This window comes from Lissotriton helveticus, chromosome 6 (genome assembly GCF_964261635.1).
Source record: "Lissotriton helveticus chromosome 6, aLisHel1.1, whole genome shotgun sequence".
In the NCBI taxonomy this organism is placed as follows: domain Eukaryota; kingdom Metazoa; phylum Chordata; class Amphibia; order Caudata; family Salamandridae; genus Lissotriton; species Lissotriton helveticus.
Window position 1 is genome coordinate 966,363,155 of NC_136067.1, and position 26,044 is coordinate 966,389,198.

General features: G+C 42.6%; 1 protein-coding gene across 4 annotated transcripts in view; it reads left to right on the top strand.

Moving 5' to 3' along the window:
* ARID1B (AT-rich interaction domain 1B) overlaps positions 1-26,044 on the top strand; it is an 807,447-nt gene that overhangs the window by 751,042 nt on the left and 30,361 nt on the right. For all 4 annotated transcript variants that reach the window (XM_078648614.1, XM_078648616.1, XM_078648615.1 and 1 more), the window contains 2 exons: positions 8,698-8,902; positions 24,370-24,508. In XM_078648614.1, coding sequence (XP_078504740.1) covers positions 8,698-8,902; positions 24,370-24,508 — 344 coding nt within the window. The remainder of the gene's footprint in view (positions 1-8,697; positions 8,903-24,369; positions 24,509-26,044) is intronic.

Sequence of the window (26,044 nt, forward strand, 5' to 3'; positions counted from 1 at the left end):
GGTAGTTATCAGTTCATTTATGCTACTGTTTAAAATTGTTGTGCCTAAAGTTCGTATACTAAATGACTAGACTACCTAATTTCATCTACCTGTTTTCTGCAGTCTTCTGAGACATTTTTTGTTCAGCTTGGTTGAACCGTGTAAGATTTATGGATGAAGACCCAAAGTGTGTTGCTTGAATAGCAAAGTATCACAACTTTACTCACCAGTATCTTAAATGTGGTATGACTAAAAACTACAACAGGCAGTTGTAGGGGAGCTTCTTTTGGTAGAAGTTGGTCATTTTGTTTCCCAGAAATTTTTATTACAGGCATGATAGTTCACCATGCGCTGTATTGTTCATTGTAATGCTGAACTGTTCAATTTAAATGTGGCATGTCTTCTATTGTCCCCGAAAGTGCTGGGACACAAATGAAGTATTGTAAAACTACTTTTTAGGGAAAATGTTGCATCATATAAGGTATCCCTACGAGTTAAAAGTTGTGTGTTTCTTTAGATCATCTAGAGAACATCTTGCTCCTTAAGTGTTCTATCTTTGTGAATTTCCAGCCAATAATAATTCCTTTCAGGAGAAATATTTCACAGAAATGTTCCAAAAAAGAAATATTATTAGAGGTTAGCTCAGGTGAGTAAGACAAAAACAACTCTTATTGATATCTTCAAAATAGTGTGTATTGTAGACCCCACTGTCCAAATTTGCTCTTTTAAGCCATGTTGAGAAAGGCATCTGATAAAAGCTCTGATGCAGGTATATTTGTAGAAAGAGCTTTATTGATGCAACCATCAACCAGGAAAGACAGCAACTGATTTTCAGGAGAAAACATAACATTCTGACAATGATGTCAGGAAGGTAGAGCTAGTAAAGTTCTATTAAAGGGACAGTAACTAAAGAACAGTAACCATAACACATCCCCTTTCCAATAATTGAAACAGGAAGGAAATTGTATAAATCTTCATAAACATAAAAATATGAAAATAATAAGACTTAGGTCATTACATAATCATTGAATTTCTGAGGAAGGTGAGAAGTCCTCCCAATTCTTGGATAACGAGGAGGAGAAGCAATTCTAGGATTGTAGGAAGAACTGTAACTGCTGTTGGGATAAAACTTAACAGCATCACATTTGGCCAATTTAGACATATTCCAAGTACAAATATTATCTAAAGTGACAACATTCTTCCTGATGGAAACAATGGTGAAAGGACCAGTGAAGTTTGAAACACCTTTATGACCACATTTGGATTTCTTCACCAGAACACGATCACCTATATTCCACTTTCTGAGTTTGATATGCATTTTAGTGTCATAACGATGTTTATATTTCTGTTGGTAATTTGTCAACGCTTCCTTCCTTCTCACCTCTTTCCACACTATCACTACGACTCTTCTCGGGAAGCCAGGTAGGATTGAGTTTGGAACAAGCCAACCTACCCCTCAAGGCTTCAAAAGGAGATCTCTGCATGACAGCATTGGGAGTCGTGCGATGTGCCCACCACGTTTCCCTTAAGACACTGCTAAAAGAAGTTTTGGATTCTAAAGCCCTCTGTGCACAACTCTTCACAACTCTATTCATTCTCTCCGTGAGACCATTAGCTTGTGGAGAGTAAAGAGCTGTCTTCTGATGAATAATGCCAAGACCTTTCAAGAAATCATCCATTTCTCTGGAGGTGAACTGCACACCATTGTCAGTGAGTAGGAATTTAGGAATACCCTCTGATCCAAATACCTCCTTCAGAAACTCAATTACTGTTCTAGAGTTGACAACACTCATGCATTTAGAAACAACCCATTTAGAAGTAAAATCAACTAACAAAACAACAAATCTTTCATGCGCAGGCATAAGTTCAAACGGACCCGCTATGTCCAGGCCTAATTTAGTCCACACAGCTACAGGAACCTCAATTGGTGACAAAGGAGATTGACTAGTGGTGCGTGATTTGTCATTGACAGCACACAAATGACAATCCTTGACAACAGCTTCCACCATGCTATCCATACCGGGCCACCAATATCTTTCTCTAGTACGAGCTTTCGTGAGGTTCCTACCCAAATGCCCTTCATGAGCTATGTTAATGATTCTCTCTCTCAAATCGCCTGGAGGTACCACCCTGTCACCTCTCATTAAGTTGTCTTGAATGAAAGTTAAATCATCCCTCACTGACCAAAAAGGTTTCAAAACACTTTCAAGAGTATTATAATTAGGCCAACCATCTCTAATCATATTCTTAAGTAGTTGAAAACTAACGTCATCAGTTACGCTCCGTGACCATTCCTCTCTGGAAATACTAGACTCTAAAACCCAATTCACACAAACATTCTCAGTGACACAATCTCTTACTATAGGAAGACGAGAAAGACAATCGGCAGGTTTATTGTTTGATCCAGGAATGTACTGTACTTTAAGGTTGAACTCTTGCAATCCCTCACTCCATCTCTTCAACCTAGGCGTCATATGATCACTTTGATGACATGAAAAGATTTGTACTAGAGGACGATGATCAGATTTTACAATAAAAGGAATTCCCCACAAATAAAATTTAAAGTGGAGTACTGACCAATATACCGCTAACGCTTCTCTCTCGATACAAGAATAATTTAGTTCAGCCTCTCTCAAGGCCCTTGAAGCGAAAGCAACAACAACCTCCTCACCATTCACCACTTGTGAAAGTACAGCACCCAAACCCTTAAGACTGGCGTCAGTTGTGAGAATAGTTTTGAGTTTCGAGTCAAAATGACCCAAAGTAGGCATTTTACCAATTTCTTTCTTTACTGATTCAAACGCCTTCTCACAATCAGCAGACCAAGAAAAATGTACACCCTTCTTTAAAAGAGATCTAATAGGTTCGACAAGACTGGCAAAACCTTTGACAAACTTCGAATAAAATTCTGCCATCCCTAAAAACGACTTGACCTGATCTTTGTCTACTGGAGTCGGTGCTCCAACAATGCTTTCAGCTAATTCCAGTTTAGGTTGAATACCATTCCCAGAAATGATATGTCCTAAATATGTAACTGATTTTAAACCAATGCGACACTTTTCTTTTTTTTATAGTAAGTCCACTCTCTCCTAATTTGCTCAAAACAGACCTCAACACTTTGTCATGTTCACTCTCATCTACTCCATACAACAAGATATCGTCCTGAAAGAACATGACATTTGGAAGACAACCCAAGACCATTTTCATTACCCTCTGAAAACACGCAGCAGCTGAAGCTAAGCCAAATGGCATTCGTAAAAATTGGTAAGCACCTAATGGCGTGACAAAAGATGTGAGATGCCTGCAATCCTTATGTAATACAACTTGATGGTAAGCTGAAGAGAGATCAAGTACACTAAATATCTTCGCACCTTTCAAGGTACTAATGCTCTCAGCTATATTGGGTAATGGTTGCCGATCCACCCAGATCCATTCATTCAATCCGCGTAAATCCACACACATCCTAATTGACTTTCCACCATCCTTGGGTGCTAGAACCACTGGACTCAACCATTCAGAAGATTCTATTTCTTCGATCACTCCTAAATTCAACAATTTCACACTTAAGTGGCTCAAGCATCATGTTGGGTACCTTTCTCACTTTGTGCACACACGGTTTGGCAGATTTCTTGAGAATAATTCTATGCTCGAAACTTTTCAAACACCCCAAGGTATCTGTAAAGACTTTTGGATAATCAGCAAAGTATGTTTCAGAACTAGACACATAATCTACTTGAGGAGAAGTAGCTATATGAAAGTGTGCAGCAAGAAAATCTTCCTTCAACATAATCTGATTTTTTGGATCTTTTGCTCCTGGATCAAGAATAATCCCCAAATCATGTTGATGCCGCCATCCCAGAAGATTATCACCTCTGACAGCAACATAAACCTTGCCAGAGATGCATCTTCCTCTGAAGGAAATGTTAGCTACAGTATAACCCAGTATCTCTATCCTTGACTTGTTGTAACTTAAAGGAGAGATATCAGAAGGCAAAAGTTTAACATTCTCTAACCCAACCTCCTCATCCCAAATTTTGTTCCCGATTAAGGTAAAAGGAGAACCTGAGTCAGCCATAAGTTTGAACACGAATTTGCCAATGGCAATATCACAAAATGGCGTGAATATGTGTTCAACATCAACTATACCTTCGCTAACACTAGAAACCACAACTGTACGTATAATATCAGAACTCGGTTCATTGCCTTCTTTCTTTTTACCAGACCTGCACACACGTGCATAATGTCCTTTGATACCACAATTATTACAAATGCTGTCTTTAGCAAAACATTGTGGAAAATTGGAAGTGTGAAAGGAACTCCCACATCTAAAACAGTGCATTTTTTGATTGGTGAAGGAACGTTGTGAGAATCACGTTCCTTAGAAATAGTGGATTCTCTAGAAGAAGGGCGTGTTTCAGAAAAACTTTTCTGCAAAGATGGATTCTTTTGAAAGGATTTACCCTTTGGTCCAGCACTAACTTTGGCAACATCTTGATGACATTCAGTGAATTCATCTTCTCCTAGCATATGTACAGAGTCAGGAGTTTTCTTTTTATGATCGCTAACCGTTTGACTCTCATCTTATTTATTTTTTCTTATTTCTTTGACCCATGTAGAGGTGTTCTCCATACCTTCTACAATATCCACTGCATCTTTTAGTGTAGGATTTCTTGCCAATAATTTTTCTTGCACTCTAGAACTGTTCGTGCATCGAACAAGTTGATCTCTGACAAGAGATTCAGATAGATCACCAAATTCACACGTGCGTGACAGAGTTTTTAAGGCAGCAACATAAGTTCCCACACGCTCACGAGCACCTTGAGCTCGAGTAAAAAATCTATGTCGCTCTAAAACAATGTTAATCCTTGGACCAAAGTACTGTTCCAACATAGTCATAGAAATTTCGAAAACATCTGCAGGTTCACCATCAGCTCCACCCATAGGTATAGTGTCCATACTATCATATGTGTGTCTACCCTCAACACCCAAATTGTGCAATAAGATAGCTTGTTTTCTGAAAGCTGAAAACTTCTCTCCCCCAATAGCGACCAAATACGAGTCAAACAAGTTTCTCCATCTCTTCCAAGGGAGAATGGGTTCACCTTCCTCTGAAAGGAATGGAGGTGGCTGTGACATGCTAGATGTAGTAGCCATCGTGAAAACAGACCAAATAATGAAAGAATGTAAGTAAAACAAAATATGACAATAAGTGGGGAAAATGTGTAAGTTCACAAAGTGTCCCGATAAATGGTGATGATTGATAAATACCAATAAACTGATGTAAAAATTAGTAATGCTTGTCTAAAGTTTTGGTGATAGCATTCAAAAACATATATATGCATGAAAGAAAACTATAATAAAATATCACCAAATAGTAGAGATTGTTGTGTACATCAACGAAGGGAAGAAAGTTTTGTTCTTCTTCTTGAATATTGCGTTGGGTTTGTTGTGCGTATCAACGTGGTAATCTAAAAATTTCACTAATGTGCTGCCGTGCACATCGGCGTTGTGCTTACAATAATCTCTGTAAAATCACTAATGCGCTGCCGTGCACATCGGCGTTGTGGTTATGATAATCCTTGTAGACAAAATGCGCTGCCGTGCGCATCGGCGTGGTTGCTATGGAAAAGCAAAATGGCCGCTGCGTGATGACGTCACGCGTAGGACGTTAGTCGTCAGACGTCTGGAAGTCAGAGTTGCCAGGGCGTAGAAGAAAGGCACTCGCGTAGTGGTGCACGTTCCTTTCAGGTGTTGGAGCGGGGAGAAGAATGAAGCGCACGCTCACCTGAAGCTGCTGGAGGTAACGAGGTGCTCGCGCAATGGTAAGCGCGAAGATGGCACACGCGAGGCAGTTTAAACAACAACAACAGGTAACGGTTGCCTCAAGACATTATCAATGGCAGTACCTGTTTTGTGATGTTTTCCATTCAGTACAATTCGAGAGGAAGGCACTGCAGGGCTTGTCAAGAGTAGAGGCAGTATGACTCCAAGTGTAGTTCAAATAAACGAAGAAGGAGACAGTCAGCCAGTACTGTGTAGAGGGTCTCAGAAATGAATAGAAAAACAAATCCAATCGAAAAAAGGTAACAAAGTCTGTGGAATAAAGATCCAGACTGTGGAAATTCAGTCCTAAGCAATATTCTATGTCCAGTGTAGTCCAAAGTCCAAAAACGAGATTTTTGAAAAATGTTCAAATCCAAGTTTTAGAATGAAATTCCAAGGGTAGGGGAGTTGATGGTTGCAGGTGCTTGTCCCCAATCAAGCCTTGACCCTCGTCGCCAGTGATAAAAGCTCTGATGCAGGTATATTTGTAGAAAGAGCTTTATTGATGCAACCATCAACCAGGAAAGACAGCAACTGATTTTCAGGAGAAAACATAACATTCTGACAATGATGTCAGGAAGGTAGAGCTAGTAAAGTTCTATTAAAGGGACAGTAACTAAAGAACAGTAACCATAACAGCATCTTTTCGCAGTTTACCTCCCAATCATACAAACTGCAAATAAGAGTGCAAAAAAAGAGTTAATTTCTTTAACCAGATCTAATTGGTAGCAATGCTGTAGTGTTTGCATGCCTTTTTTGGGTGACTTGTTGAGCTTTGAAGAGGCGTGCGAGTATTTTCGTCTCTCCAAACCTGCTGGAGAGCTATACAGTGAAAAGGGCCACCTTCCTGTTATTTTGTAGAAATATGATACCACCAGTAGGGGGTGCACCATTGACTTCTTTAAGAAGGCGTGTCTCGCTGCAGGGTTGTACCGATCCTCTGGTCAGGAGTTGTAAGTTTCAGTTACTAAAAATTAACCTCCTTTTGTCAGTATTTAAACTGATGACAGTTTCTATGTTTCTGTCATAGTTATTTTGTAGCATGTCTTAAATATATAGTTTTTAAATCTATAATTGAACAGATGTACCTAAAAGAAAGAGAAATTAATTGAAGGAAATTGATAAACGCTGGTTACAGAATCAAGGAAATAGAAAATGGTGGGTGCTTCATTACCTCTGTTTAGCAGAGTTTATTTTTTTGATGACGTCAAAAGCGCGTCAGTTGAAGGAGCCAATTAAACATGTAGTAGAAAGAAAGCCCAGAGTACCGTACAGATTCAGTCATTGGCACACAAGATGTTATTCACAGATTAAAGTTACTCAGGGGCCGATTATGATGCGGCCCGTAAAGTCTGTGACCGATAGTTGAAGCCTTCCGGGCGGCATCGTAATTGACCCCTCGATGCCCTGTTTCCGTCGTGGTTTCCATGCTGGCCTGTCCGACATGAAAACCATGTCAGAAAGCGTGTCTGGGTGTGCGTCCTCCCGTTGATCCCTGCACCTGGTAGCAGGGATGAACTGCACCTCCCATTTCCCTATGGGAGCAGGAATTACGCCTAGTTAACGGCTGTAATGCATGCTCCCATAGGGAAATATAGGAATGTGACCAAACGGTGTTCGGTCGCATCCTAATTAGGAGGTCAGGACTGCTGACCAGAGGTTTGTCGTTCCCAGGACCAAGACTCTGTTGGGCGTACTTCGTAATTAGCCCCGAAGTGTCAGTGGTATTGGACTACCTTCCACTGTGTTCTACATCACAGCTGAAAACATGCAGTGATCGGTTACTTGCTACCTGTAGCCACATTGTACACTAACAAATGGTGACTAAAGGTTTTTCTCTACGTATCTTCTTAAGATCGGGGATATTGAAACACATGAAAAGATGCATGCATGTATTGACATGCTGTTTTTATGGATGATTAAGACATCCCTGCCCAGAAGCTGCAGCCATGAACAAGTATTTCGATTACCTCTCCTAACGTATTGTCCAAGGAGTTAAAACCGAAGCAGTCTGTGGACAGATAGCGCCATCCAGGTTTGCCACTTTAGGTGGAAGCGGTAATCCATGCTTGAGAAGGAGACCTCACTTTCAGCGTCTTTTCAGGCAGAGATCAGGAGAAGAGGGGGTGATTGGTCACAGAGGCTACATCTGATATAAATGTATTCCACTTTGAGGAGATGTCTGTTTCTTGTGAACGTGTGTCCTATGAAGCTAATCTTACAAGGTGCCTGCAGTAGAAACTGTTGAACATGTTACTTCGACAGTCGAGGTCTGTGGCAAGCACAGCGGTGCCAGCTTCTGCCTCTAATCTGGCGCCTGGAACTCGCCACCACAGTAAAGCATGCACTGCGAGCGAGGCCCCAAACTAGAGCCGAGGGACTAAATTGCCTGGCATGCACCGGATACTTTGGAAGTGGGAAAAAACATGTCTTTTTTCCTCCCTCATCTCTGCCCTACAACCCTTCCAGCGAGCTGCAAAATAACACAGTTGTTATTATTGTTATTGCTTTTTAAATGAGTTTCTAGAAGATAGGGTTTTAATTAGAACAGGGGTGTGTGAATGTCTGCGTTATTTGCTGGTGATGAATTGCTGCTGTAAGTGTCGAGCAGCCCCAGCCCCTGGAAGGGATGCGAGGTGCTGGGAGAAGCAGTGTGCCGAGGACTCAAGCAGGCGAGCCTGTTATGTTGTGATCAGCGGCTTCTGTAATGGCTTTGTAACTGTAAATGCTGTCTCTGCAGTTGCTGTGTGCGAGTAATAAGCGTTAGTTAAAAGAGGCAAATAAAATGAAGGAAAGTGCACCAGGTCTGTAAGTGGTTTTTTTCTTCTTTCTCCCCTTACTGGCTGAGCTGGCTGCTTCGCTGCACACCGCTGATGGTGCCATTTTCATTACTAGGTCAATAAAAGCAAGAAGTGGCGCGAACTGTCGACCAACTTGAATGTGGGTACCTCAAGCAGCGCTGCCAGTTCCCTGAAGAAGCAGTACATCCAGTACCTGTTCGCGTTCGAGTGCAAGATTGAACGCGGGGAGGAGCCCCCTCCAGAGATTTTTGCTACTGCAGAGTCCAAGAAGCAGGCCAAAATCCAGCCTCCCTCACCTGGTAAGTGAAGAAACGATATTGCGGACCGTAAGACTGTGAGGAAGGCAGTGGCGTAACCATAGCCCCGCGGTGCGGTAGGCCCCCTTCCGGCACTGTGCGGTACGGAGAGCTCCTGACTGGGTCCAGAGCGTGGGCGGCCCCTCCAGGTACTTTGCAGGAGGGGAGCTTAAATTTAATTGCGCCACTGGAGGAAGAACAATTTATTAGAAACGGACACATCACAAGAAACCTAAAACTTGCCCTTGTACGGTTTTTACTAATAACGGCCCTCCAAGTAAAAAACAAAGAATGAGCCGCATATTATAGGATTCATTCAACTGAAAGTTTTTAATAATTAGTAGTCGAGCATTAATAGGAGCTGGGCTTCCCTTCAGTTCATGTGATCAAAACCTTTACTGTATTGACCACACTTTAACTTTAGGCACACAATACAAATTCGCCAATTTGACAGGATTAAGGTATCAACAATTAATAACTGTTAGTCCCTCAATAACAATCCTGGTAGATCTTAACTTAATGAATTTTTAAATTTCTCTTTTCCTGGACTCCAGTGATTTGCCTTTATACTTGTTGATATGGCCAATGGTTAGCCATTTATTCTGTCACGTGTCAAGCGTTCGTTCACACCTCCAAATGTCTGTGAGGGAATAAGTGCAAAAATATTTAATCATTGTCCTTTCCAATTCAGAGTTAACCCGATTTCATTTTGAACTCCATGAGCTTGTCAGCTTGTGTTGACACATGCATTTTCAAAATTTCGCTTTTAAGTGCACCCTTCAAAAGTTTTGTGATCGAGCAGAAAACACGCAAAGATTGATGAAAGGGGGACAAGAGGAAGATTACAGATCTGGTTTATATTATCAGTCACATTCCATGAATGTATGCAGAACAACAATATTGCTATATTAAAATGGAAGATGCAGTGCAGCAGTCATTGATGTGTTTGTGGAAGCTTCTGGCTAATGGAGTAGAAATAGAGGCATGCCTGTTCTGTAGCAATTCATTGTTATCTGGCAGGAGAGACCATAGCTGTACTTTGTCCTTTTTGATTAGTATTTCTATTTCTTGGGTGAGTAGGTTTGAATGACACTGGCTGCTTTTGCTTCGCTTATCCCCTCCTACTGTGTGCCTTTTTTAATCACTTAGGAATGATCAAAACATAGTGCCTTCAGATTGAAAGATTAACACTGGAAACAGAAAGCCATACGACGTAATGAAAGGTTGTTGAGTGAAAGACTGATGACAAAAGAAGTGATTAAGTTCAAGTACACAAAGTAAATTTTAGTGGAGAACAAGACCACGTTACGTAGCAGACAAACATTGGAGCAAGTGTACACAGTGAAGTGTTTGGGTGAGCTCATTAGTGCTTGAGCTTTTGGGGTAACTTGAAGTGTAGACTAGGAACCCTTAATCTGCAGGAGTATAGCTTCTGGGTCCTGGTTTTTAAAAAAGGTGCTGGACATTAGGTAATTAAGTGTGGGCCGCTCCAGTAAAGTGCAAGATGTCCCCCAGCACACGCCTATCATCCAGTATCAGATAACAGTCCAGGATTAACAGTAGTATTCTTGTTTTCCTGTTCTTTATTGTTCTTTTGTTCAACTATGTTACTCCTTAGCCTTTCAAAGCCAACATGTGTTTCATCACACAGATGGGAGATTTGTCTTGAGACCTCCTCAGGGCTAAAAGCTTCTTCCAATGTAACTTCTTGCCGGTTTTATTCCGTCCCATAATTCCAAATATCAGTCAGTGGTCGTGTTAGATTTTAGCTAATCCAGATCCCCAATTGATCTGGTTTTATTATCCGAATATATGTCGGAATATAATCCATTTAATGCTCCCCAGGTGTGGGGAAACCTCCACCTTTGCACCCGTTCCGGTACGTCTGTCAGTCCAATTGTATCTTGTAGTGAGTATGTCATGTCCAGTAAAGTGATGTGAGAGGATGTGGCACACAGACATGGATGATCAGAGGTATTAATACAGCGGACGGCTTCAGAGTCCAGAGAATGTGAAAAGGAGCAGTTGGAAGCATTTTAGAGATCTACCTAAAGTCTTGAAGTCTAGAGACAGGAAGTGAACAGCATTTGGCTTGGTGTATCAAAGTAACCTTCCTCGTGATAGCACGTGTAGGAGGAAGCACATTAAGTGATGTTAAAAAGCATGAGGTGGTAAAATCAGAGACTTTGTTCAGAGGTTGGAAAGAGTATAAATAAATGCCTAGAGATAGACTTCTGCAGTCATTGAGTTTGCTGACACGGGAAGATGTTGCGCCTGGTTAAGAGATGAATGGAGCCTGTTGTGTTTCCAGTGGTGATGAATGAGGGGAGCCTCATTGCTGTCGAGGTGTACTTCTGGGTGTGGGCAGAGGTGCAAGAATGGTCATGTCAGGAGGAATAAACTGGGAAGAAAATGACTTTCAGTGCTGCACAGGATGAAATGTAAAACCAATCTTTCTCCATGTTGAGCATGGTCAATGCTGGCCTATGTTGAGAGACAATCAGTTTTTGTGGATCTGAACAGGAAGGATGAAAAGGGAGAAAGTAAATATGTTTACGTCTTCAGCACAAAGATGTTTAGATAAAAGGAGGTGTTTCCTATCAAGCTGGTATGTGGTGAGAGGAAAAGAAGTTCAAGAATCGGGCCTTGTAGGAGGGGCGGGGGAGGCTTACAGACTGGGAAAGGGGTGTTGGTGAAAGTATTGGTGCTTCCTGAAATAGACCAGGGTCGGATGGCTCGCTAAAATGTGGAGTCAGTGATGTCTAAGACTGGCATTTTGAACAGGAGTATCTTGTAATCCACTGTGTTGCAGTTGGCTTGCAGAATGAAGAGGATCGCGACCTACGACAAATAGTTATAATGAGGATTCCATGTTAGTCTATTTAGATTTTGCAAACCCCTCCCAGATTTACTCATAACTGCCCTGCTAATGATGAATTATAGAAAAGGCGTTATAGGATATTTTATGATTTTGGAGACCAGTTTAAAAATCATATGACATATGGAATAATGACTCCCCTCATTTGTAGATTGTAAGATTATTGTAAGTCACAGTCTTTGCGTGGTCACAGACCTTTAGGGTGGTTTGCAATATTCCATTGATATACACTTGCTGGTAGCTTATTTCCATATAATAAGGGTCTTCACTTTCCCCAAACCCAGAATGATTTTACTCTTGGCTTGACCAAGTTGTCTGCCCAGCATCAACAACTGTGCTTTGAGAGCCACATTCTGCCCTCCTACTTAAACATTTAGGGCATACTCCTAAACGACGACAGGTTACAGGTGCTGTCTGTTGGGGCCAGGAATTCTTCAACTCCTCTTCCAAACCCCCAAATAATCAACCATTCACTACAGCAGGTGACAGCTGTTACAGGCTGTAGGGGATTAAGACTCTTGGGTACAAACCTTGTGTACAACCACGGGTTGAGAAAAGCTATTACTGGGCTGTAGATAACCCAACCGTAGGAAGAGCGCATGCTCAAAACAGAAGCCAACAACATCACTTGCCAGGAAGAGGTTAAAGGAGGGCATGGTACGAGCACATAATTTTTAAATTCTCAGGTCACACCTTCTTCCCACCCATTCAAACCCCTATGTAACCCGGCAGTTGCAACACAGCCACATACCACAAACAGCTTTGGCTACCATATCCACCACTCTAATGCCAGGTTCCTTAACTCGCAAGCCCGCTCGCCAAACTCTCCTTAATCTACAGCCTGAACAGCCCATACTCTGACTCCCTCCTCTCGCCGTTTCACACCAAGTCAGGCGTCTTTGATGCATCATTTTGACATGACAGAGCAGCTATACTGCCTACCCATCAACGCAAGAGCCTCAAACAAGAATTGTAACATCTTTGACATATGATAAGGATCAGCATCAGATTTCACTTTCATCCAAGAAACATGGCTTTGCGAGAATTCGCCATCCATGTGCCATGAAGCCATGTTACCATGATACAGCTTCATTAACAAAAATTGCATCAGTAGGATTGGAGGTGGCCTTGCAGTCAACCCCAAGAAAGTTTTACAGATATCTCACATCAAAGTCTTCAACATCAGTAACTCTGAATCCTTGCTGGAAAGATATTACATCTTTCCAAATTCCACTGTAGGCCACTTCTCAGCAACATACTATTTAATGATCCTTTACTAAACACAGTGACCAAGATTCTACTAATTCACCTCAACCGCTACATTGGAGGTGCCAACAGAGGAAGGATTTGACAACTTCTGCCAGCATATCTAGTCCTAAAACCTTCAACTATCAATAAATTGTATTGGTTTCATCCCACTCCTACAATTACACAGATGCCGTCATTTTCGTCCCTAAAGGCCATGCTTCGTCTGTTATCTGAAATTTCACCACATTATTACTTTCAGTATCAACATAGCAATCTTTAACAACCTCTCTAAGATAACAACTATCATATCATACAAAATAAATCCACATATAGACAATGGAAAACAATGTACCCTCCCAATACTTGACTTCCACCTCGAAAGAACATTATTCAGTAAGCCATTGTATGACTTGTGCACCTTCTGCAACTGGAGGTCTGCTGTACTAGACAATCCGATACTGCTAAAGACCATTAAAAACAAACCCACATCTTACAACACAACTGGATGAAAAAAGGGATGGAAATGTTAGACTCATGCTTCAACATTATAACAAAGGCCAACAATCACAAAAACCACACTGCTCCACAGGCCTAATTGAAGCTGAATGGCCACCAAATGGATGGCACAAGATTCTAGCAGGTTGCCAAAATCAGAGACCCCACAATGACCAGTCTTCCACAATAAAATCTCCTTAGACCTCATCTCAAACCTTAGCGACAAAACAGCTAGCATTCCTTCACACATGACTGCACCACCGTGATGATGAACAATACCAATATCCCATCTCTTGTCACCTTCAACGCCCTCTCTAGAAACCTCTTCAATGATATGGTACGCAGAACTTGGGCAGGGGGAAGTAGCTAGAAACATATTTTAAAAATCCTTAGCTGTAGGTTCTTTCACACTGAGTTAGCAACCTCTTACATTAGACTGCTTCTCAAGCAGGAAAAATCCTGACCCATCCAACACAGCATACTAAAGGCCATCTCCAACTCCCTGTTTATAAGTCAACTATGTGAGCGAGTCGTTTATACTCAACTCTCCAATTTTACTGAAGAAACTAGCTTGATAATCTGATAAGCATTCTGGACTCAGTAAAGGCAGAGGCAGGGTCTCAGCCCTTGTATCCCTCTGGACAAGAATGGAGTGTCTGCGTTACGGCTTATGGACCCTTCAGCAGCATTTGACACTGTTCAGTACTCTGAAATGGATTGCCTCTTACCTCGAAGGCAGACAACATCTGGTTTTCATATCACCTTTTGAATCCAACCCTCATACCCACCATTGTGGTATCCCAAAAGAGCCAGTCAATTCTCTTTTCAGCATCCGTTTAAACCCATTATTGGACCTGATCAGCTCATTCAGCCTTACATGTTACAACTATGCAGATGATACACAAATGATTCTAAAAATGGATGGGCCAGAAGACCTCTACATGTCGAGACTTGACCACGTAAAGCTCAACACCATACAGAAAGAGACCCTGACCTGTGGACAATGGCACATACATATGGACGTATGGCCCCGGGAACTTGATGCTTCATCAGCTACATCAAGAGCAGTGAGAACCCTAGGAGTAACCATGGACTCAGATCTATCTCTGGTGCCACTTACCATTGAGTTCACAATGCAAATGCTTTGACCCACCTTCCCAAACCTTGGGCCTCACTCTCGTGATTTCCAAGCTCAATAATGCAAATAGCCTATGACTTGGCACATCCCACTTTGTAATACTCAAAATTCAATAAATCCAAAATGCTGCAGCAACACTCTTTCTCTGCCTTCACCCCACGGAAAACATCACCAATCCTGCAAACATTTCACTGACTAACTTTAGCAACATATTCAGTGTACAGAACACTTTTAGCACTCTATGGAGCCTCTCAGGGGAAAGCGATCACTATACTATCTATTACGTTTGAACAATACAAAATAAAGTAGGATACATCATTACAGGCCAGCACCACAGATAATCATGCAATCATGCAATATAAAACCATGGGAGGCTTCATTTTCTCAGTACACGACTGCTGGCTCTGTAGCGGATTTCCTGCCAAAATTCAAAACCTGCAGGAGCATTGACGATTCAGAGGAGAGTGGTAAAACCTGGTTGTTCCCAGGATAATGACATCAACAGCTGTCCCTGGATTAGAACCCAGAACAATCATCTTTCTATCAATATAAGCAAGTGCTATGGAGCAGTACGGACCCTCACCCTGTGCCAAGAGGACAGACACTGGCATTCATCCCAAATTTGGGAACTCCACCCAACATAAACTCACAATGACCACAAAAAAAGCATGGAATAAAAGGACTTTGTCTCTTCAATCAACACTAGAAGTACTTGATTCCGCTCTGCGTCCTAAGACCTGCTACCTGCTTAGTGACATATGGGATGTTAACCATAGCTTCCGTCCCCTCCACCAGACTTTACAGACGTAGTAAGCTATCTCTACTACACCTTCTACTTCTAACCACAAGATGGAATCTAGACATAATGATGGCTCTCCCCAGTATCCATTTAATATAATCCATGTCACCATATCATGTACCAATTCATTACATGATCCCTCATTGTCTATGGTATAGGCATTTAATGTATTAAAGTACCAGTGGAACGTTGCTGGCAACTGGGTGGCACAGATGCAGGCTATACCAGCACAACTCAGTACTAACCAGACAAGCCTGCTAAGATCAAAGAGATGTGCCACAAATTGCTGCTAAAAGGAGAACTCTGACAGAGTCTGCCATGCAGGTCCCAAATAGCCACATACTCTGAGCATTTTCATCCTATAATGACAAAAAGGATGGCAATAACACAGTTCATCTTGGCAAATCTCCTCTGTTGACGTCTCATAATGGCAGTCATATAAAGGAGAACTGTAGCACAGTGTGACCGAGCAGACACCTGATCCTTACCACCCCCACCCACCATTCCACACTCTGTTGATGCTGTTACTTCATGCAGATCTATACGAGCACAGAGTGGGTGACCTCCTGCCACAGCAAGCACAAGAAATTGGATTGAGAAACTAAAACATAAACTACTAACATTAAAGTGACCTGCAGAGCTTATTGGAGTTGCCATCTTAACGGATATTTGGAAAATGTACATCTGTCTCTCACACTTCCTCATGCATTACACCACTAATAGTTAGTTGGGTCCCATAACATAACCGCACCCTGATGGTCATCACACATAACATGGAAATATTTCCCACCTAGGCCAAAGCAAAGACAACACTCATCCAACCACACACCCATAACGGTGTTGCGTGCTGCCTTTTTTGGCAAGTGCTTCAGCCCCACACACACGGGGTACTAGGCACTATATAAATACGATAATAACGCATTACAATGCCAGAGTGGTTTATTTGATTAGATACATCCATAGATTCCTAGTTTTTGGGACAGTCTGCAAATGGGAGTTAGAGAGGCATGCTTTGTTGCATTTGGAATGTGTTTGCAGTGGCGGATTATTAGTGGTATTTTGCCTGTATACCTGCACGACTCTCTCCGTGCACGACTGCCATGTTTTGAAGTCCTGACTCACGTCACTAGTCTCTTATAGGGTGCGTAGTGATCGTGTTCTCTGACAAAGTATGAAGCCAGCCGGCGTCCACGACCTTCCCTTCCCGCCCCTGTTATGTTTCCCTGTCACCACAGACATATGGAGGCCAGGAGAGGGAGTCCTGTCTAGAGAGAGGAAGAAAAAAAAAGACCAGTCATTCAAACGAGCAAGTCTGCAACTAGAGGCCCATCTATCTTCCCTGGCAGGTGGCTGGCTGCATTTCTATTATTAGCTGACAGGTGATGTCACTGAACTTGTCAGGCAGCCAGAAGGGGAATCCCCAGTAGAAGGTGAATAAAAAGTGAAGGGGGGGGGGGGGGGGGGAGTGAGAGTGTCTCGGCTGTAAACAAAGGCAGCCTCTGTTTGACCTCCGTGTGGTGACGTATGGGGGCTCTCTCTCTCTCTCTAGCTCTGCCTCCCTCGCGCACTCGCCCAGCCTGCACCGGGGCACCGAGTTCACGCTGTGTAAATTATCTTCTCGGCGTGGTGGCTGGCTGTTCACACTGAAGTATGTGAATGTACTTAACCTTCCACGACCTTTTCTTTGTTTACTTTAGAGTATACATTTGTAGCTTCTGGCAAAAGCCGGGGATATCTGAGCGTGCGTGTCAACCATTATATTAACGGAGCTTTAGAGGTTGCATTCATTTTTTGTCCCTTACCCGAAATTCTGGCAGAGAAAGATTTTTTTTTTCTGTCTCTATTAGCGGAATCAAGTATTGTAAATAGACGTGGGCTGTGAATCACGAGCCAGCGCAGGCGAATATTTTAAGCCTGAGGAGCATTTTCTGATTCTGCCTGTGCTCCGGCATTAAACGGAAAAAATATCCATAGCAGCTGATGCCTCCGCCCCCAGCTGTTCTGATGTCAGAAAAGAATACGGTGCATGCGAGGCAGTGTCTGTGTTTCGACCATCTGCAAAAAATACATTCATGATTACTCCGTCTTCTGCTTGGTGTTTTCCCTTCCAGTGTATTCTATTATTCTGAAAATATACTAGTGTGCCACGGTGTTAATGTTATGTATATATATATATAATATATATGCTTTACAAGGGGATGTAATGGCAAAATGACTTGCAATATCCTTTTAACATACAGCAGAGGGTACTTTATTCTTATAGTACTTGGTCACATCATTATCCTTTTCCCCAAAAGCTTTGATCAAGTTTACCGCTAGCAATCTATAGCTAACACATTATTATACAGTTTAATGGATGTCTGTTGGCACGGAAAAGTACTTCACATGGTGATGGACGTACACCCCTGCCCTGACTGTCCCAACTGTAATGATATCTGGATCCTTAATGCAGATTTTTGTTGTCATAGGTGAACACAGATCATGTGTGTGTGTGTGCCAGGACACTGGCCTTTCTCACAGATTGCTGTTTTTTGTGACCAGGAGGGGTGCCAAAAGTGCTACCCTCATTGTCGTGAAAGGCTCCTGCCTTTACTAGGAACTATGTGCTACGCAAACAAATGTTGGACGGAATGCTGAATGAATCATACATTCACCCCCAATCGAGATCTGGGTTAAATCCATCGTTCTTTTGCTCACCATACCACCCCAGTTTCGACCCAGCCATATGCAAATCAGTCTTTACCCTGCACCTCATGGGAACTGTCCAGCCTCAACTGCCAAGCCAGGTCCTCCCTGGATCGGAACAAGCATCCTGGGACCGATTTGGGGGTATTAACAATGGATTTAGGCCCAGATCTCTATGCTGGGGAGTCACCCTAGTGAAACTGGTATGCCCAGACATGTGTCCCATGCCACTGGAGTCAAGCTAGCCTGGCAGATAAGGGGTGAAACCCAGAAACTGGTCCCATAATGCTTGTTTCCAGTCCAGTGAGGACCTGGCCTGGCAGGTCAGGCTGGAGTGTTCCGATGGGGAGCAAGATCAAGACTGATTTGCATATGGCTGGTTTAAACTGGAATGGCATGGGGAGCAGAAAAGCAATGGATTTAGGCCCACATCTCTGTATTGGGGTGAATGTTTGAAATTGCTCAATGTTCTGTCCATCAATTGTTCTGTTTGCATTTAACAGGAGTTAAGCAACACAAACGTGGCGGTGGCTGCATGCCAGGTAGTGATAAGTAAAATAGAACAGTTCTTTTTTTACCTGTGTCACTTTAGTGAGGCCTACATGCTCAGTTATTTAAAGTTCCGCTGCTGCATGCTTAACTCACCTTTTGGGATGCATCGGTTTGGTGTGGAGTAGTGCACAGTGTGTGTGTGTGTGTGTGTGTGTGGGGGGGGAGATACTCATGTGCTGGATGTATTTGTGCCTTTTGAATGGTACAATACATGAAGGAGGTAGTACTGTGCTGTGCATGTATGCTATATGTATGTGCTGGGTGTATATGTGCCTGTGAAGAGCACAATGCACGGAAGACTCTGTGTTCCATTTTGAGAGACCCAGGGTTGACTGGGGGACCATGAGGAGCAGAGGTAGAGGAACGCTCCCATACAGATTTGCGTATTGCTACATTCTTGTAAGCTGGGAGGGACACACTGGCGGAAGAGAGAGCCACTTCAGTGCACTTCAAAGGGTGCTCTTTGATTCAGAGAAAGGTCGCTGGGAGGGGGCCTGGGCACATCTCAGGAAGGGGATGGAGCTGCTAAGAGAATCATAGAGTAGTGCTTGAGGCCCTGGGATAACATTTGATACAGATATTCCTGTGGCTGACATACGGGTGTAAACATCTAGTCTCTCCTATGGCCTTTGTTGTGAAGGAATCAGATTTAGAGTTGCTCCTGCTGTGACAGACTGCTTTCTGGAGGAAGGGCAGGGCAGAGGAGAGGGCACTTCTAAAAGAAAGAGACCCCCAACATGAACTTCAACTACTTTAATTCTGAATCACATTTGGTGCGAGGAAATGGACTATACGAAGGGGCACTCTAGACCACAACATCTTCAACTGTCAAGCAGCCAGTCTAGCTGTGCGAGGAGGAGAAGCTCTGCAAGACTGCTCCCAGCTTGGGGAAGGGACATTACCTAGGGAATCCAAGCATGGGTGTATTATGGTCAGTAAGATTGGGAGGGTTTACATTTCCCAACAATCACGCTGAGATTTCATGTCAAAACACGTTATATTAGAAGCATGACATGAGGGCGACTTAAGGGGGACTTAAGAGGTATTGGAAAAAGAGAGGGAAGGACAGATTATTAGGGGCATGTGTGTGTGTGTGTATCAATGTGGGCATGTAAATATCCCAGGTCAAATCCAACAGACACTTCACAGACAGACACTTCACTATATCCGACTGAAAGCACTTGTACCCAACTATTTACAACAAAATACATTTTTAGACGGGGTGTAACACCCCCTCCTGAGGCCACACCCCGAATCCAAGAACGCCTGCCATTGAAGCACCAGCGCCTGCCTGCTTGCTAAGACCAGTGTGCTCTGTGAGGCAGAGGAGAAGCCTTGGACTGCTTGACCCATGCTACCACAGAGAGTTAAGTGCTGAAGGGGGTACTCGGCCCATTCCTTACGATCCATAGCCTAAGTCTGGGACATCATGAGTAAAAGGCCTCGATGCCAACGGTTGGGCCAATTAGCTCCTGCTTGCCCTGTGGCTCTCTGAATGAGGCTCTGGCAAAGTCATGTTCAAAAAAGGTAATACTTCATGACGTATAGAGATTCCAGCTTTCCTGTAAGGAGCTCTAGCCATGTAAAAAATAAACATGCTGCTAATTACATAATTCTGGTTGAAAACTGTACATTTGCGGGAAACTGATCTGAACGGCTGAGAAGCGAATTCAGTGTTTAAACAGTTCTAATTCTGCTCTTCGACCTGAAATATTTCTGCCACTACATAAGGTATTATTGTTGAGCAGCTACATCACTCTATTATATCAGACGACTAATGATGCCCAAGCCCGAAGCTAGACTGTTATAAGAAAGTTAGATATGGGTTTTTATACAGGAGTTGCAGGTTTCCTTGTGTCATATAGCAGCCTTGATCAGCAATCATCAAGGCTATTGTTAGCCGAAATGCAACAAAGAGTGCCAGGGTGCTTTCTGCAGTGAAATAAACACAAGTTGTTCAGCACTCTGACAGAATGGCAGCTCTTCTTGAATCTTTAGGATCATTTATTTGCGTTATTACGGTGGTCATGTTGTGCCACCTCACCATTCACCGACCCCAAAAAAGGGACCCTGTGTGTAAATCATTCTGGTTTTTCTGGTGCATTTTTTCACCAAATGCAGTAGTATAACAAAATATATTTCACAGGGATCAGTGAAATGTGAGAAATATTTCACGGGTTTCTGAACTATATTGGTGTTATCAACCACTGTGCACACTTTGACAGTTCTCCACTGGTCTATTAACATTCCATTTATGAAAGGTAAACAAAACCTAAACTTTCCAATTCCAATCACTGCTCATTGTTCGCTGCATTTTGCAGAGAAAATCTTCAATATTGTCTTCTTCCTACACACAAAATGTATTTTTAACAGAGATGAGTTTGTTTTATTTCTATATTCTCAACTGCATAATTATTTTCTCATTTTAAACAAACATACAGTATATTCCAGTCTTTCACTTGGTGTTAATGTCTTTTTGCAAAAAACGTTTCCAAGCTATCACAAAATGAATATGTGATATGAAAAATGCATAACAGACTAAACTAAACGTTAGGAGCCTGGGCTCTGTAAATTTCAACATATTTGTCAAAGAAACCAACCAAAAAACAGCATAGCAGATTACGTTCAGTGGGGGTTACCAGCACAGTTGGCACCAATATAGGTAATAATACGTGCTAATTATTAAATAAAATATAAATAACACGTTGTGATAACATTAGTTGGCACTTCTATGGGGTAATAACCAGTATACAAGTGTTCCCTTCCCAAAGCCACTGAAGCCTATAGAATATAATGGTTTACAGGACTGAATCATGCCTTTGGCAATGCCCTTTCACAAACAACATACACAGCTTCTTCATGTTAACACAGAGTTCTTTGCTAGGTTTCCTGTAGTAGCGCTTTGAGTAGTATTGCATGTGTATTTTCGCACCCCGAAAAACCTGTTGAAGCGTGACCTCACAAGGTAGATAGATTCATTCCTTCTGGTAACTACCATTCATCCGTGGCAGAAGGGTTTAAATAGGAGAAATGTTCTGCATTCGCTTACAGTTTTCTCCATGACTACGCTGCCACCTTTAACCTGGAATGAACCATCTGAGATGTCCCTTATAGTTCCTCTATAAGGCAAACTGAGAATTAGTCCCATATGGTGAGGTTCAGCTCATGTATCATGTATGTACCATGCAGTCAGTGGCGTCTAATTTCGGCAGCATTACTTCATGTTAACATGTTGGCAACTCCCGCCTCTCAAACTCGGGGGAACTCTTTAAGAACCGCGCTACTCTCCGGGTGAGTTTATCAACGAATCCCACCCACGTGAATGCGCCCTGCTTACCAAGGATACAGCAACGACGAAACCGGCCAGCCCTATAGAGTCCATACGTGACGCTGCAGCTGGCACGTGCCGACGTTCCCTGAGATGGAACCCTCCGCGGTCACCAGTCTCGGCTTTTGAGGCGGTCCTCCACACCGTGTTACTCCGCCTTCAGGCAGAACAACCTGTTCTTGTTCAGAGCTGGCATGGCTGGGCGTAGTACTGTGGTAACTGGGCCGTCCATTTAGCAGGTCCACCCCCCTAACTAGTGTGACCCGAATTTTAAAGCCAAAAACAGTGACATTTCCCAAAAATAGAAGGACTACAATTTTACTTCAACCAGGCTCACAGAATGATAGTGCTTCTTGGCAGAGATTTTCAGAAGAGGCATAAAATGACATTTTTAGCGCCAGTAGCATGCCTGTTAATTACATTACTTTCTTATAATATCTGCTACCTATCCCTGCTTTGCAAAACATAAAAAGATACCTACTGCCGTTTTCATCCAACTCTCTCTAAAAACCGGGACATAAGCTTAATTTCCTGATATCTGACGGGGCAGCTGGCGAAAAACCGAGACTGTCGGGCAAATCCGGGACGCCTGGCCCTACCCCTAATCCACCTTAGACCCACACATTTGTGAATTGCTGGCTGGCTACCCTGTCAGACAAGCTCAAAAATGTCAGTGGCCAGGCAAGCAAGCATCAGCATATGATTGAAGTGCACCATAGTTGGCTTGTTTTTATTTTATTTACGTCAACGATATTGTTTCTAACAGAAACGTCATACATGAAGAGCGACGACACAGCCCCACAGGCAGAAACTAGTGTGAAGGGCATACATCAACGTGGGCGATTGAGTCGTGGTGCGATAAATAAACGGACTGATCATGTTTGCGATGACTAGGTAGTGAATACGAAAATGTTTGGTTGCAGTGTGATACGTTGTACTTCCTGGTTTTTCGTCATATATTGTTAATCCAGTAAGTGTGAAAGCCCCCTCCCCTTGAAAATATGATTTATTTTCCGTCACTCAAAACACAGTATACACACTATACACACTCGCATCTCTCCCGCCCCATCTGATCATCGGTCGAGCGAGGCTGCCACCGAGTGGCCATATATAGTATATCAAGATTTACACATTAGCAAAACGACTGTGCTGAACAAAAGCAAACGTAAACGCCCCCACACCAAGCATTCTCTTGATTTTGAAGAGTTTTCACGTGCAAAAGATTTTGTTTTATATCCTCGGCTTGTATGGCTTCAGGGAATGTATAATTTGATAGTTCGCATTGCGTCAGGGTGGTAGTTCACATGTATATAATAAGACATTTACATATAGGTGTTGTACCTAACTGGATGCAATAGACAGAGAGCCTTTAATGCACCGGACCCCAGGCGCTGATTGTTTTCTAAATGCCATTGTAAACTCCAGCCACGAGAAAGTGTCACCCCCACTTACTTAGAAGATTCCTAAATATTTCTGTCTCTAGCCTTAGCGTCTCTTTGTAAGAATAACATGATCCGGCTTTCCGTCCCCTTAAGCATCATATCACTTCCTGCCCATTTCTATCCTCAACATGTACCCAGAAAACTACCCGGCCGCCCTTTTTCCAACTAGAGGGAACGTGGCATCTTGTTAATGTGAGAAAGGCACATTCAGTAGCACACATTTCCTGTCTCTGTATAGAAGTGAGTCTTCAATGTCCAATAATTTGTATTATGTCTGACTTCAAAGAAAGAGTATTTCGAGTTCCAAATGTACTTGCATTATGGGTAACTGAATTCTCTTTAAATTGAGGGGCTAGGCCTTAATGCAACCATGTTAACCCAGGGCTCGAGTCAGGGTACCACGTGGCTGGACGACGTCCCCCCACTTATTTTACCGGGTGGATGCCGTCCCCCATGCCAAACAGCTGGACTTCACTCTTTGACCTCTCTGGGACGAGGAGCTCGGAGCTCACAGCACGCTGCTCACGCGCCTACTTCTCTGATGCAATTGCATCTAAGGGGTGAGCGAGGGGAGGTAATGAGCCAGATGGTGCAAGCCACCTTTCGTGACGTCACTTCCTGCCGTGACTTCACTTCCGATGACTGTGTCCCCCCACTTCTTTTTTAGGGCTTGTGCCCTGTGTTAGCCCCTAGAAAGCGCAATTGCCCAACCAATTCAATGATCACTTTTTAGTTGTGTAGAGTCGGAGCGCTTCACCCACCGGGAATACTGTTGTCTTCAGTTGTCCGTGATGTGCACTAAGGAATACATTTTTCTATTTCATTTGGTGTGAAAGAGTACATGACTACTGTTTGGCGTTACCCCTAACCCTTATTTCCTGTTTTCTTTTCTGTTCACAATCCAGCAAATTCTGGGTCTCTGCAGGGTCCCCATACTCCCCAGTCCACTGGCAGCAATTCCATGGCCGAAATGCCCGGTGACTTGAAGCCCCCAACCCCCGCGTCCACTCCTCATGGGCATATGCAACCAATGCCAAGTGGAAGGTACGTATTCATTTAGGTATATGTATATTTTTTCATATATTAATTAATTTCTCATCTTCGTTAATAGTGTACTTAGCACACCAATGCATTCTTCTGACCGATCAGACATTTGGAAAAACTGGTTTTATTTAATGGTATTTAATGTTGAACATTGGTAAAGATTACACTACTATACGCACTGATTACCTACCAGACTAACCTCTGTACTCGTTGGCTGTAAAAATGGAAACCTCTACAAAAACTGTATTATGAGGCCTAGGTCTCTTCTGGTACAGTATACACATTGTAGAAAAGGCTTACTATGGGAATAGTTACATTTTTATTGGAACCATTATCGTTTCTCCCCTTGAAAAATTGCAGTCAAGTGACATTTTTGATGCTGGGTTATTGGGTATCTGCTGCAGAACGTTAGTTTTTGGTATTATGAACAGTAGAAATTGAATTGTGTGAATATCCTAGGGGCTTAAACAGAGGGATTTCGTACTAGTAGGCAAATCTGAAATTGTGATTTAGCTTAAATCTGGCGATTTCAAATGATAAAGCAAATTACAGTCGATTGAAGTAATTAGCGGGCCAGCCTACTAGATGAATATTAGCGGTCTGTGAGAAAACTCTTCTGGACCGTACCAAATCTTATAGTGGGCATAGAAATCGGCCAGGGCTTACCATTGGTTAACCTGATGGTCACTTGTAATTACTTGCTTCAAATTCGATGGCTTGATTTCCTAAGCCATTCTCTTTTTGTGTTTGTCACTCCCCTGTAGTATAGCCTTTTTACCATGCTTTTGTTTGCCTTCCACTGCTTGCATTTAGGGAAATACTTTTTTTTCTTTTTCATTAAGCACTCCGTGAGGGAGCATGTGTTTTCGGGCTGGCTTTTGTGTGCTGCTTCCCCTGCCTTTAATTACCCATCCTCCTTGCTTCTCCTTCATCTGAACCTACCCGTTCCTTTATTATGGTCACAACTTGAATGTATATGGGGATCAAATCTTCTGGGGGGCAACTCGTTTTTGGATGACAATAATTTTCTTTATGTTTGCCGGGTTTGCATGGGAAAGCGAAGTCTCGGAGCTAAACTTACTCCGTCGGCTAATGCCAGTAAGATAAAGTATTGGCATGGTTATCAGTATTGATTCTGATATTGTCTTTTGTGGAACAAAATATGTTAAGGGAAGTTTAGGAAAAATCCACGGACTGAAACATATGGCTTTGCTGCAAAAATATGGAATAGGTAGAATTTTTTTTATTTAATTTAAGTTTTAGCTATTTTAGGTGTATTGATAGCCCTAAATGTTTTTTTCTTCCTTTCTCTACTTGTAGAACTGTGTATACACCCCTTTAATGATTCTGGGTATGCATCTGCTTTTGCATGGATCCTGAAAGTGACCGTGGGGCTGTTATATGGGATCCTGTCCCCGAGTTTGTCTCACAACTCTACCTGCCTGTTCCTTTGTAGTGCCCAAAATTGGGCGACTGTAGGGTCAATTCTGTTAAAAGTTTATTTTTTTGTTTTGCTGTACATGGGTGCCACATAAG